Genomic DNA, 14,314 nt, shown 5'->3' on the forward strand with positions numbered 1-14,314 from the left:
AAAAAAAATGGCATGCAAGAATGCTCCCTCAGATAAATAACATAAGCTTTCTTCAAAATCAATATCCAGAATTAGCATGGTCATTCTTACATCACCGGGAACACCAATATATTCATTGCACATAACAAGTTTTGAAAGAACTTGCTACTAATATAAAACATAATCTTGTTCTAAATTCAGAGAAAAGGAATGCGAAGCTCAGATATATCTGTTGGAAATGGAGTATATTCCCGAACCTTAACTAATAAGGTCTCATAATGAGCTGGGAAAAAAATGTATCATCATCGCAACTGAATCTACTTTATAAAATAAAACAAAATTAAAACAAAAATGAAATCGACCAATCACAAGATAATTGATGAGAAAATCACCATATTGACATTGAATTTAAAGAAAAACAAAAGGGCAATAGCTCAGACATAGATGTGTTGGAAACAAAGTTTAATCCAAGACCTTGAAAATAAGGTCTCATCGAGCTGGGATTAATGTCAACATCACTGCAATTGCCAAAAAAAAATAAAACAAAAATAGACTAAACGGAATATAAGAAGAAGCAAATATTCATTATCTCTGCGGAAAAAAGCATCAAGCTGATTATGAATTCATAGATAAATAAAGAAAAGGCGAAGCTCAGATACATATATGTGTTGGAAACGGAGTATATTCCCTGACCTTATAAATAAGGTCTCATAATGAGCTGGGAAAAATGTTATCATCACTGCAATCGCCACTATTTACATAATAAACCAAAGTTAAACATAAAACAGATCAAACTGAATGAGAAAAATAAAAAAGATAAAAAGCAGTGATACGAAGGATATGGGGAAACTATCTCAGTGAGCTGCAAGTAGATATGGAGCAAGGAGGAGGCAACTCGTTTAAATAGATTGGGGCTAGGGTTTCTACTGGGCTTTCACTGATAGCCCTTGCATTTTTGGGCCTTAAACATTTCTTACTTTTAGATTTACGGGCCAGAGAGGACAGAGGCCCGTGTTATCTAAATTTGGGCCTGAAGATTGGATTCCTATTCAGTTCTTTTAAAATTATTTAACATGTAGCCAATTTGGTAAACTTTTCTTCCTTTAAAACTTTTGCACGGTGTTGTTTGTTAGCATAGATTTCATGACATTGAGTGTGAGGCAATTTTTAGAATATCACAAAAATTTGATACGATCCAATTTACTCCCTCTTTTGTTATATTGGTGTGTAAAATTACACATGGATATAGTGAAATTATCATAATATCAATACATATTATCCTTATATTGGTAAATGGTGAACCTATTTTCTGTTACAAGCTACTGGACATACTCCCTTTACATGTCACTCTCTTACATTAATTATAATTTGGCAATAGTTCGGCCATTTTACAATACGTTTCAATGCACACTTGTTAAGAGTATCCCGCTTCCAAAAATCAACTTAGGAACCTATAGCTAAAGCGTAGTAGCAGAATACATGTTTTCAACATTTAACCATTTGATATTCTCCATTTGGGATTCCTTAGCAAATTCATCAGACACATTTCATCTAGCTTCGCCGATTCATATATGTTAAGTGTTAAGGCGTCTTTTGCAAACATAATTTAGTTATTCAAATTCCATAAGAGAAGTGCTATTAATTGCATTTTTTCTCATGCTAAAAGTGATCTTTAAGTACTTGTCCTTTCGCAACACAGTTTAGCTATTCAAGTGTTTGACGGAAAAAAAATCCTCAATTAAGGTGCCTAAGTAGAAATTGATGTTCAGTTGAAGGAGTTATCTTACTATGTCCGAACATTTAGTAATAGGTTATTTACGGCAAGAACTCGATAGTGAAAATGAGGTTTCAAAACGTTATCAAATTGTTGATTCGAAAAGAGCACTTCCTTTTGCAAGCATCCACACTAGAAATTCTGATTGTACAAGAATGATTTTTCACAAACTAATTTATACACAATCAAAGAAAGAGAAATCCTTGATTGAATTACTTGGGTCTAAGCTCAACGCCCTCAACAATAAGCCCTCCTTTGAGGTGCTCACCTTTAACTTCTTTAAGGCACATTGTAACTTCTTTGTGATTCACTCCATCACAATAAAATTCACCCAATTCAACCTCCAACCATCCATCTGCTCTTTCGCATAGCGAACGCTCTTGGCCTCCTCTATCAACTCTTGATCTCAATGTCTCGACTCTGTGTCTCATTAGCACCATTTCCAGTTCTTGTTTCCTATTGTTGGCATAGTTACGGCGTAGGTACACGATTCCTTTCGATTCGTGGTTGTCTACATTGACGGACACCTCCGATGGCAAGGAGTCTAAGCCAAAAGCACGACCAGCCAGGTTGACAATGAGGTAGGCTCCATATGTTGTACGAGGTGACAACATTCGAGTGTTTATTTTTCCTTTGATTTCTAGCCAACATACCATAATAAGCTCCACACCTTCTGGAAATCTGCTGGAATTACAAAGAGAATTGTACTAAATGTAAAATAACTAGTGCTTTATTATAAGTTCTCTCTTTACATCAATTGAGAAACTGCACAAATAGTATACCATCAAGTCATTTTCATGGCAACACATTTTAACCTCATCGGAGAGATTAATCAAGTAGATCAAAGTCAAATATGGCGAGAATTATTTAATATATAAATGTGGTCCTTTTCACCATCTAATAGTGAATTGAACTGATCTTTATCCACCAGTTTGAAGAATTTTATGACATTATTTTTTAATTTCTTTTTGCAATTTATACTAACTTCAACATTTTAAAACTAATTTATGTCTAATAAGACTAATTATCTGGGATTGCGTAGGCATCTAGGACTAGACGAAACAGATAATACGTAATCATTTTATTAAATACAAGAATTAGTCCATAATTTTCATTTATTTTTTTTTGTAGAAAATATAGAAAAATGAAAGGAGAAACAATTACGTAATACTACCTTGAGTGAAGGAGGGGTTTCCAGCACCAGTAGAGGGGATTGGTGGACCAAGTAATTGACAGCTCCCTTGCACTCAACATGTAACATTTTTTACTCGTTGCCCGATCTATTGAAAAGCTCTGCAATATATATGTATGTTTCAACATAAATAAGGAAAATGAAAGGACACAATATTTCATTATCATCAATTTATCATTTGTGGACGTTGTTAAGGAAAATGAGAGGACCCAAAGGGTGTTTTGGTAGGAAGAAAAATACTTTTCACGTGAAAATATTTTCCTGAAAAGTAGTACTATATGATTTTTTAAAATTTATTTTCTCATGTTTGGTTAGTCAGCAAAATTTATTATTCCTTTGGAATTAAATATGATTTAGGCAAACAAAATTAGAGGCGAGGAACGGTCCGGTGTATAGCTGTAAGAGGGCTAGCAGGAGACGATCATCGTGGAACATTATCTGTGTAGTCATATTTCTTTTAATGATCTTATTTTTCTAACAAAAATATTTTAATCGAGAAAATAAGCAGGTGCACGAACGTACCTTGCTACCACCATCAATAAGGAGAGGGCTAAAGAACTTGAGAAACAGCTCTTTCTTTGACGCAAAAACAATAGGCAACACTAATCTTTCGATGATTTCTCGATAATCAGAGGGCAAAAATTTCTCCCATAACAAGTCAGACACAGCTGCATCACGAACCATAGTCGAAATCAAAGACAATTGACAAGCATCATGAGGAGATGTGAAGGAGAGGATTTGAACCATACAATCTTCTGGCAAGAGGTAAAGTTTCATCTCACTTTCATTTGCCATGATGAGAACTTATGAGTATATAAAACTTAGAAATGACTCATGTATATATTTATGGAGAAGGAAATGAGAGGAACTAATATATAATAAGGAGAAGATCGGTATGACCTTCCTAATAATGACGACATGAAATTAACATATGAGGACATTACCACGGAAAACCACATGCGTACAATTTTACAATCCAACTTGAACATTTGACAATTAGGGGTCGTGGTCCTTTAAGTTGTCTTGAAATTTTACTAAAATTATTCAATTTAAAAATATCTTTATTATTGATGTTGTACATTAAATATTTTTACTATTTAAATTCGAATCGTTTAAACACATTTTAAAAATTCAATATAAATATAAAATATATATATAATATAATTGTGATGATATGATAAAATAACAAATTAAATAATACCATTTGGCATGTGAATTCAAAAAAATATCAAGAAAATAATAATAGTGAAAGAAAATCTATAATCCAATTTACAATTTTTTATTAAAAAACATAAAGAAAAAGAAAATCAACTTTTCCCTACCTCCCCACTCTCCCCAATCATTTTCTTCTCCATCAAATTCTGTAATTTTATTTTTCAAAATTTTTTTAGCAATTTTATTTCTTAAAAGTTTTTTAATGACGTATTAGTGTCAATTTATATTTATTGTTGTCTTTTCTTCTTCTTGTGTTATGGGTTCCTTAAAATTTGAATTCTTTAATAGTAATATAAAGAAAGTAATTTCAGATTCATATCAAATTAGCCCCAAAAAATAAAATTTCACCGGAGAAATTTTTTGTATTAGTTTCAATTTATATTTATTGCAATCTTTTCTTCTTCTTGTGTTATGGACTTCTTAAAATTTAAATTCTTTAATAATATCAACAAAGTAATTTTAGATTCATTTCAAGTCAGCCGAAAAAAATAAAGTTTTGTCGAAAAATTTTTTGGTCCAATTTGATCTTTATTTTTCTGATAAGATTTTATTCTACATTTTTAATGTTAAGCTTCAAATTTGCTGCCTTCTTGCTACTAATTTTTTTTTTTTAAAAAACAACAACTTCATCAAGAATTAAATTTTCAAGAACTCAAGTGAAAGATTGAAGAAAATATTTTAATTTTCAGATCAATGAGCAGAAAAATTTATCTCAAAATACTCTGTAAAAATAAATTTGCTAAGAATTAAAAAAAAAATTATAGATGAAGAAGGCTGCTAAGAGAAGCGCTGGGGAGGGTGGGGGGAGGGGCTTTTTTTTTTTTTTTTAAATTAAAATTGTCATTATTAGAAGTGTATTAATGATTTTTTTTTTTAAAAAAATCATTGAATATTCTATTTACGCTCCTAAGGAGAGTGAATAACACTTTGCTTGCCACATCAGTACTTTGTGTCTGATAGATGTAGAATTGAATAGGCTAGGGGCTTGATAGGTACATGTTGAGTTGAGGAATTTAAGTAAAATTTTGGGACAACTTTAAGTGACTAGCGATGACTTAAGTCTTTAACAACTGGTTCTAAACTTACAGCGTAGAGATTAGTTATAGGAAAATTTATATATTATTTATGTTGGATTTCTCCCTTCTCTGTATTAAATAATATATGTTATAAATATATTTACATTATAGTGAATGTCTATCAAGATCTACTTTGATATCTATTAGGATTTGAATCATCTGGCTTTTACTCAGACTAGGAGTAAATTTTCCCTATAAATGGAGGAGTTTTGTTCATTGTATTTATAATCTTATGATCTCTCATCCCTCAAGAAGTAATAAGAATTACTCTCTCTTCTCTCTCTACTCTTCTTCTTTGTTCTTTCTTACTTTATAACACGTTATCAGTACGAGACTCTGCCAAACAAGGTGAGATTATAAATTTGAAGGATTTCAAGGTTGGTAATTCTTTATGTTGTCTTTCTTTTGCTACTATTAATATAATTATTATTGAATTTGAGGAAAAATAATTGGTTTGGAACTATTTATATTTTAAATTTATTCCTCAAAAATAATATTATCAAAAAGGATGATAATATGTTGGGTTCAAGTCCCATCAATTCATGCCTAAGACGTCTTTATATGGATAAGATGTTGAGTTTGAATCTCAATACACCATATTGATGATATTATGATAGTTAAGGCAAAATAATGAGTGTTTAATGAAAATTCATGAAATTCGACCCATTGAATATGCTCCATTCCATAAAGTGAATGTGGTAGCAATATATGATAAGTATGAAATATGAAAACTTACTTCATTCTTGAGGTGTATTTGGTAGCAGTGCATAATATGTCTGAAAGAAGACAAATAATTAAATGTACAAATATACGCGTGAAGGAACAATATGATAATGATCATCAAAAGTGATAATATTTTCACATGCTTATATGATTATAAAATATACTAGAGAAGAATTCTTTACATCATATGTCTACCTCGATTTACTTCTAAAGTAGCAAAATCTTGAAAGAGGTTATAAGCTATCATAATTTGATACGCTTAAGGCATGATTATATTCCATTCACGGGGAATGAGAAGCTTATTAATGCAAACGTACACTTGATTATGATGGTATCACAACTCACCTCTAAAAGAGGTTGAATAATTGAGAAAAGTTATTTTGAAATCTACTTCTGAAGTAGTAAACCTGAAATTTATTTTTATAATAGTAAATTTGAAATTTACTAAAGCAAAAACACATATCATGGTAAACTTGGAGTTTACTAGCACAAAAGTTCATAAGTTGACATGAACGATTGCGACATCTTAAAGATATGCATATTAAGTATTAAACATATATTGAAGAATTCAAAAATTCTTCATGAACTTTAATGTTGCTTGTTCTCATGATACGTTGGTTGGACCAACTAATTTTGGGATTGGATCCCTCAAAATCTGAAAAGAATAAAAGGTGAATAGGGGCCGGTTCACCTATCATGTGATATGTTGAAAAGATGCATCAATAAGATGATCACATGTACATTCATTGTCAACCTGCAGTTTAACATTCATAAAGTTGTTTGCTCAACAAAATTGAGTTAAGAATATAATTTTCAAATTGTGCAATCAAGAAAGTTATCTTGATGATGATGGTTTGGCATTGAATTCCTTTGATTAATAGCTAAACCATCTTTAATGAGAACAAAGCTTCATATGTTGATCTGAAATATGATATGTTGCATACAATAACACTTGTATGCATTAGACCAATAAATTATGATTATTTCTTCCCCTCAATTGGTTCAAGGTCATGAACCAACTATTCTATCGAATAGTTTTGATGTACGGTATGCGATTAATGAATGTACCATGATGCACAAAGATAGATTCATCAAAGAAGATGGAGGATGTATGTTAGCTTTCCTAACATAAGGGGGAGATTATAAGCAGCTATGAAGTATGTTAGGAATTATCATCAGATCCTCATTCAAAAGATAATTCTAGTCAAATGCCAAACACATCTCATATTTAAGCTGCAAGTGCTCCTATTTTATGTCTCTAAAGGACAAAGTTTATACATGCGTAAAGTGTGATAGATCAATCGGTTTCAAATAAAATAGTACTTGTATAGAATAAGGAGCAAATAATCATAATAAGAAGGTAATATGCGCTTGAAGAGCCTATGACATAACACTTCATGAAACCTTATGAGAGGTTTATGTACCTGAAAATAATGAAGTGATGAGATCTCAAAATGTTATGTCGCATTGTGAACCGATACAAAATGATATATCATTAATATCTTTGACACAATATTAGTGCAGTGTTGTGAAAGATTACGAGGATCTGAATTCTATGTTTATTTAAGCATGCTGACGTAGAAACATTTATCAAGTGATATGAAATGATGCATCTTGGTAAGTGAAAACTTATTTAATTTGCAGTTCAGACACTTGAATATGTCACACATAAAATGTTGAATATTGTAACTTCTTTAAGGATTCAAAATATAAAAGTTTCTAGCAAACTTATTGATAATTCTTATATTGTATAAGCTTACTGCTTGAACATCATTGGAACTCTTGGAGAGTTTTCAAAGCAATAGATTATTTGGTGAAATTCGAAATATATTGAATTGGATTGGTTATGAAGTATCATATCTTAGTGTAATTGATGCACTCATGTACCTTACAAATACTACAAGGCCTATAACCTTTTCAGTCGATTTGTTAGCAAGGCTATGTGTTCATATGTGGTGGTACTGTCATATCTTAGAGATAGACAAAGCAGTCTATCGTAGCCACTTCATCGAATCATGCTGAGATAATAACTATTCATGAAGCATGCCGAGAATGTGTATGCTTGAGGTCCATGATACATCTCATTCGAGAAAAATGTGGTGTGAAATATGACAATCTACCCACAGTTTTATACAGAGATAATTCAGCACACATAGCACATCTTAAGGGAGGATTCATAAATGGAGATAGAACGAAGCACATTTTGCCAAAACTTTTCTACATACATGAGCTACAAAAGAATAATGATATTAACGTGCAACAGATTCGTTCAACTGACAATGTGACTGATTTATTCACCATATCTTCTCTAATTGCAACTTTCAAGAAGATGTTGCACAAAATCGAGATGTGAAGGTCAAGGATGTTCTCATTAAGGGGAGTTAATACGCGCTGTAGTTTTTTTTCCTTACGAGGTTTTGTCTCACTGGATTTTTCTTGTAAGGTTTTTAATGAGGCAACCGAAATGCGTATTAGTAGAGATGTGTACTCTTTTTGCTTCACTAGATTTTTTTCCTACTGATTTTTTTCTAGTAAGGTTTTAACGAGGCACATTATCTACCAATTAGACATTCAAGGGGGAGTGTTATAAATGTATTTACATTATAGTGAATGTCTATCAAGATCTACTTTGATATCTATTAGGATTTGAAGCATCTGTCTTTTACTCAGATTAGGAGTAAATTTTCTCGAGTTTTATTCATTGTATTTACAATCGATCTCTCATCCTCAAGAAGTAATAAGAATTATTGTATCTTCTCTCTCCTCTCTCTATTCTTCTTCTTTGTTCTTTCTTATTTTATAACAATATATAAGTTTTTTTTTATAATTTATCCGTATATTAGTTATTAATTTATGCTTAAGAGTCATCATTAATAAATTTGGAAGGATTGATTTGCAATTGTGTCACAGCTTGTTCCTATCTGTTTAAATTTCCACGTACGCTGAGACAAAACTTCTCTATAATCAATTATAATTTGAATTAAAAAAATAGTCTAAGGGAGTTTTTAAAGGAGATATATATTAAGGGATTATTATATTGAATACTAGGTTCATTTGGTAATATTTAAACTCAAATCTAGGGGTGTGCAAGATAAAAATGTTATTAGTTTATTGTTATTTGGTTAATGATTTTTTAATGATTTTATATATAAAAAAAGATTGGGTTATTGGTTCGGTTTGATTTTTTTCTTATTGGGTAAACCGATAACCCAATAAGAATATCTATATATCTATATAATATATTAAAAGTGTGAAGACTCTTAGAAAAGTGATTTGAACTTTTTTCCCTTCATTAAAAGATTTTTCTTTAGATAAAACTATTTTTTCACTATTTTTTTTAATTTATTATTTAATTATTTCTTACTATATTAACTAGACTTTCTAAAATATATGAGACTTCTAAAATATATGGTAGGAGAACTAATTAATGTTTTTCTTTCTACTAGACTTCCTAAAATATATGGTAGAAAAATTAATTAATATTTTTTTTCTACTGTTCAATTAGAAAAATACTCCTAAAATAAGACTCTATTAAGAAAATATTTTTATAAATATTGAGATGCACGTTAAAATAGAGAACAAATCGATTTGCCTATTAGGAGAATATGATTAATTCTCATCTAACTTGATTCGATTGTATGCCTAGATTAGTGGATGCTTGATTTTCTAATCCTCAACTGTTTTAATTTTGTCAGTATAATAGAATTCAACATGTGTGTATAAATATCTTCTTTGTTTTCATTCAAAATCATTCTTTAGGGCCAAATTTTTCGCTCGGACAAGAATTAGTTGGATCAAAATAGAAGCTTTATGATCACTATTATATTTTTTTTTTATAGTTTACAGGTCGTAGATGAATGTCGGTTGGCTTTGAAGAATTTCTTGTGTAAATGTTAGGTTTAATTGTATTGTTTTGATATCTTTATTATCTTATTGTTTTATTTTAATTTACAGATGCTAGATGAAGCCGGTCAACTTTGAATATTTTTTAGGTAAAGGTTAGGTTTAATTGTATTATCGTAATATCTCTATTAGTTTGTTATTTTGTGTTAGTTTACAGTTTGTAGATGAATCTCTATCGGCTTTGAAGATTTTTTGTGTGTAAAATTTAAGTTTAATTATGTTGTTTTGCTATCACTTTTATCTTATTATTTTGTTGCAGTTTACAGGCGATGGATAAATGTTGGTCGATTTGAGGAATGTTTTTAGGTGAAGGTTATGTTTAATTTTTTTTTTTTTTAATATCTCTACTTTGAGAATTTTTTTATGTAAAGCTTAGGCTTAGTTGTATTATTTTGATATCTATTATTTTGTTATTATTTACAGGTGGTAGATGAGTATCGAACGACTTTGCAAAAATTTTTGTGCGTAAAGATTAGATTTAATTTAATTTTTTTCATGTCTCTATCATTGTATTATTTTGTTGCAATTTACATATGGTAGATGAATGTCGATCAACTTTTAAAAATATTTTTGGTAAATGTTATGTTTAATAAATAAATTCTTCATTTTTACATACTCAAAAGATATTAAATTTAATTATTATATTCATCTTTATTATTTTAATAAATATCCTATTTAGTGTAATGTTTAAATTTATTAAAGTGAGGTACATGCGCAAGGCAAGTACACCTAAACTAGTATATATATATATATATATGACTTATTATATATTTCTCTTAATTTCTCTTTAAACTCTACAAATTAACAAACCTATTATTTCAATTATACAAATTCTTAATTTCTCCTAACAACATTTAGTTCAAACTTGAAGATTCTAGTAAATTAAAATACATTATGTAGAATTTTTGTTTGCAACTAACATTCAATTTTTTTTTCATGTTAGTTACTATTATTTTATGAGTATTTTCTTATCGGGTAAACTGAAAATCGAACCGCTAAGAACTAAAAGTCAATAAATCGAAAATCGATAAAAAATATCTTATTGATTTAGCATATTTAAAACTCGAAAATTGATAAACTTAATCGATAATATGTAAAATCGAATCGAACCGATCCACGCAAACTCCTACTCGAGCAGAGAGTTTAAACCCATCAGTAGCCTAACATCCTTTGCGTAAAGTATTTCCTTTATTATATATATTTTTTTTGGTTTCCCAAGATATCCTCCAGCCCGACAGGTCAAGGACTAATCCTCTACGAATTTTATTTTTTTTGGTTTCACCACTTCTTCTTTATAATTTCTTATTTTCTTTATTTTAATTAATTTATTTTATTTTTAATCAATATATATTTAAAAATTGTACAAATTTATTTTAAATTATAATAATTAATGACTTACAAAATTAAAAATATTTATCTAAAAACTTGATTTTCTCACAAATTTATTTGTACTACATAAATTGTAATAGACAAAGTAACATATTATTTGAAAAGAATGTAAAGGAATCATAAATCGCAATAATTAACAACTTAAAATATTGAATGACGGATAAAAAATTTAATTTATTATTCAAAAAATATCATAGTTACATAAGACAGAGGGAGTAACATATATTATTTGAAAAAATAATTGATAACAAGTACTATAAGAATTTTGATCGACTCTCTTAATTTCATCAGTGTCACATAAATTAAGACAGAAAGCGTATTATTTGAAAGTTACGTAAAAATATTATAAATTACAATAATTAACAATTTAAATTATAACAGCAAAAGTAACATATATTATCAGTGCCATATAAATTATAACGGAAAAAGTAACATATATTATCTAAAATTTATTTTAAAAACTTACTACATATCATTATAATCAATAATTTAAAAAATTAAAAATTCATATAAAAAATTAATTGACTCTTTAAAATTTATCTATACTATGAAAAAAATAGTATTTGTTGGGCCTCATACAAGTATGGACTCTTATATCTAGTATAAAAGAAAACTCTACAAAATATCTTACTTTATTTATGTTACTTTTTATTAAATTTATTTATTAAAAATTTATATCTTTTTTTACAATATTTTGTTTTGATTTTACAATGACAGATTTAATAGTATGATACAAAAAAATATTTCAATACCTTTTGTATATTTTTAATTTTAAATTATAAAATTTAAAGTTACTTATATTTTCTTAAACTCCAGGTGGAAGTTAAAATTAAACAAACAATTCAAACGAATGTCAGTACCATATATTGAGTGAAATGTGTGTTACATGCGTCTCTCACAAAATCCATTACCAATAATGTCCATTGCCAAGTGACAACCAGCAGCTACCCACTCTCACTTCCATTCCGCCTGTGCCAAATGTCAACCAACGGTGCTTTCTCCATCCCATTTTACTCATTCTAAATTTTCTTACTTTACTTGGATTTTATCATAATTGTGTTTTACTTCAAAAAACATTTCTTAGTGGAAAAGATTTCCTAATAGGAAAACATCTCTTCCCTATTAGATTTTTATTAGATTTATTCTTTTTAAAAATAAAGGTTATATAACTCTTCTATAAATAGAAGACATGATAAAAGATCTTTTTCCTATTAGATTTCTATTAGGTTAAGGGTTATATAACTCTAGAAGAATCCTCTTCTCAAGTGATAAAAACAATAGCATCCATTCTCAAGTGATAAAAACAATAGCATCCACAATGTAGTATTTTTAAGAGTTTTGGAAGAGATTTTTTCTCTCATTAGTTTTATACTTTTTAATATTAGGTTTTATATGTAGGCCAATTGGCTAAATCATATAATAATATTATGTTTTTTGTATTGTTTTCTTTGTCGTCTGATTTATCGTCTCATAATTTGCAACTAATGAATTCCGCATAACGCCCTCTAGATTTCGAACCCAACAACCTTATCGCAAGCTTATCCTAAAATATTCTACCTTATTTCATCTAACTTAAAAATTATTTTATCCCATCGTTTAGATACGAATAATTATTTTATGATCATTTAGTACTTGTATCAGACGAACCTTAAATTAAGGTGAGATAACTTATATATATATATAGTTATATGGACCATGAAGAGAAGGGCGATGAGATTGAACAATGGAATGGTACTAATTAATATTGAGATGGATACGCCAATGCAGAGATAACCTGTGTTTCAATTAGGAAATGTAAGCATTTTAATGCTATACAACAAAGTCAAAAAGACAGAAGTAATTTGGTGCTGTCAAAAAGAACAGATGTAATTTGGTGCTGCTGCAAAGAGTTAATATTGATTAATACTCCCCCGTCCCATTTTATTCATCCCAAATTTTCTAATATGGTGTCCCATTTTACTTATGTTTTTTTACTTATCAAGACAAGATAATCTTATTTTTTCATAATTTATCCTTTACATTAACTACTTTTTCTTTAAATTAAAATGTAAACATTATTTAATAAGGATATTGTGGTAAACTAACCATGTTATTTATTATTTTTCTTAATAACTATGTCATTTTAATCTGAAACGAGTAAAATGGGATGGAGGAATTACTATCTTAAGCTAGCTTTCACAAAAGGTATGTGTGTAGGCTTGCCCAGCCTCTAGGGATTAACTTTCATATTTATTTCCAAATCCAAGGCCAGCTCAATGCCTCAATGTCAATAGGCACCTAAACCAATTAATCAATGATTTCAGTTCTATCTTCTTTCTTTTATTTGAAATTTGGTTTGAGTTTGTTGTGCTTAATGAAACTGAATTTAGTAATTCATGCAATATGTAGGAGTAACAAACTTAACGACAATATTGATAACGAAACAATAAGCTTGATTATTTGGTTTGGTGTACATATAATTAGACCAAACCATGATTTCACTTTAAAATAGATTTGAAATGCTTAAAATGCATGAAACTATATTTAAATATTATATTTAGTGGTGATCAAATTGAGCTCATGGAATAACTAGGTCGAAGTTAGAGATTCCCTTAGTCCCTTAGATTGTCCATGTGCTATTAAACTTCGTCTAGACTTAGATTCATCAGTTCGTTCGTTTAATTAGTGTCGTAAGTCCTATATCATTATATCCCTCAACAAAGGATCTGGTCCTTCTCTAACTTCTGAGATGACAACGGGAATTTGAAGAAAAAACATATTTTTACCTTGGATGTGCCATGAAATATATATTACCTAAACTTTAGCAAATAGATGTCATCTATTGGTGGAGATGTAATAGGGACAATTTGAGCTCATATCTCAAACTCAATTAATAGCCTAATAGTCAATAAAATGGGATAAAAACATAACGTTTAAGGTTCAAATTTCATCGACAACAAAAATGCAAGGTGATTTCCACCATCTATTTAAATCTGGGTAGAATGAAATGATATTCTGTGTACTTAGTCGAGATATACGGAAGCTATCCCAAATACCAAGCATGGTTACTTATCACAAATAGCG

General features: G+C 29.3%; 1 protein-coding gene and 4 non-coding genes across 6 annotated transcripts; all 5 read right to left on the bottom strand.

Moving 5' to 3' along the window:
• Positions 1–21: 21 nt before the first annotated feature.
• Positions 22–102, bottom strand: LOC124886913. The gene has a single exon (XR_007044314.1). It is a non-coding gene; the product is annotated as a small nucleolar RNA snoR53Y (small nucleolar RNA).
• An 88-nt stretch (positions 103–190) lies between these two features.
• On the bottom strand, positions 191–295 carry LOC124886900. The gene has a single exon (XR_007044303.1). It is a non-coding gene; the product is annotated as a small nucleolar RNA snoR69Y (small nucleolar RNA).
• A 109-nt stretch (positions 296–404) lies between these two features.
• LOC124886899 lies at positions 405–508 on the bottom strand. Its single transcript, XR_007044302.1, has one exon. It is a non-coding gene; the product is annotated as a small nucleolar RNA snoR69Y (small nucleolar RNA).
• A 114-nt stretch (positions 509–622) lies between these two features.
• LOC124886898 lies at positions 623–729 on the bottom strand. The gene has a single exon (XR_007044301.1). It is a non-coding gene; the product is annotated as a small nucleolar RNA snoR69Y (small nucleolar RNA).
• A 1,091-nt stretch (positions 730–1,820) lies between these two features.
• On the bottom strand, positions 1,821–3,928 carry LOC107839646 (F-box protein PP2-B15). 2 transcript variants are annotated; one of them, XM_016683220.2, is made up of 3 exons: positions 3,468–3,928; positions 2,928–3,046; positions 1,821–2,437 (listed from the first exon to the last, which is right to left on the bottom strand). In XM_016683220.2, the coding sequence occupies exons 1-3, from the start codon at positions 3,738–3,740 to the stop codon at positions 1,966–1,968; spliced, it is 864 nt and encodes a 287-aa protein (XP_016538706.2). In that variant the 5' UTR covers positions 3,741–3,928; the 3' UTR covers positions 1,821–1,965. The 2 variants fall into 2 exon arrangements, with proteins under 2 accessions (XP_016538706.2, XP_016538707.2); XM_016683221.2 differs by having other exon boundaries at positions 1,821–2,434; positions 3,468–3,900.
• Positions 3,929–14,314: the final 10,386 nt, after the last annotated feature.

Source organism: Capsicum annuum, chromosome 8 (assembly GCF_002878395.1).
Source record: "Capsicum annuum cultivar UCD-10X-F1 chromosome 8, UCD10Xv1.1, whole genome shotgun sequence".
Classification (NCBI taxonomy): domain Eukaryota; kingdom Viridiplantae; phylum Streptophyta; class Magnoliopsida; order Solanales; family Solanaceae; genus Capsicum; species Capsicum annuum.

Coding starts and splice junctions, on each gene's coding strand:
- LOC107839646 (XM_016683220.2), bottom strand. CDS start 3,740: ATGGCAAATGAAAGTGAGATGAAACTTTACCTCTTGCCAGAAGATTGT. Junction 3,047..3,467: donor TTATTGATGGTGGTAGCAAG/GTACGTTCGTGC, acceptor TATATATTGCAG/AGCTTTTCAATAGATCGGGC. Junction 2,438..2,927: donor AAACCCCTCCTTCACTCAAG/GTAGTATTACGT, acceptor TTGTAATTCCAG/CAGATTTCCAGAAGGTGTGG.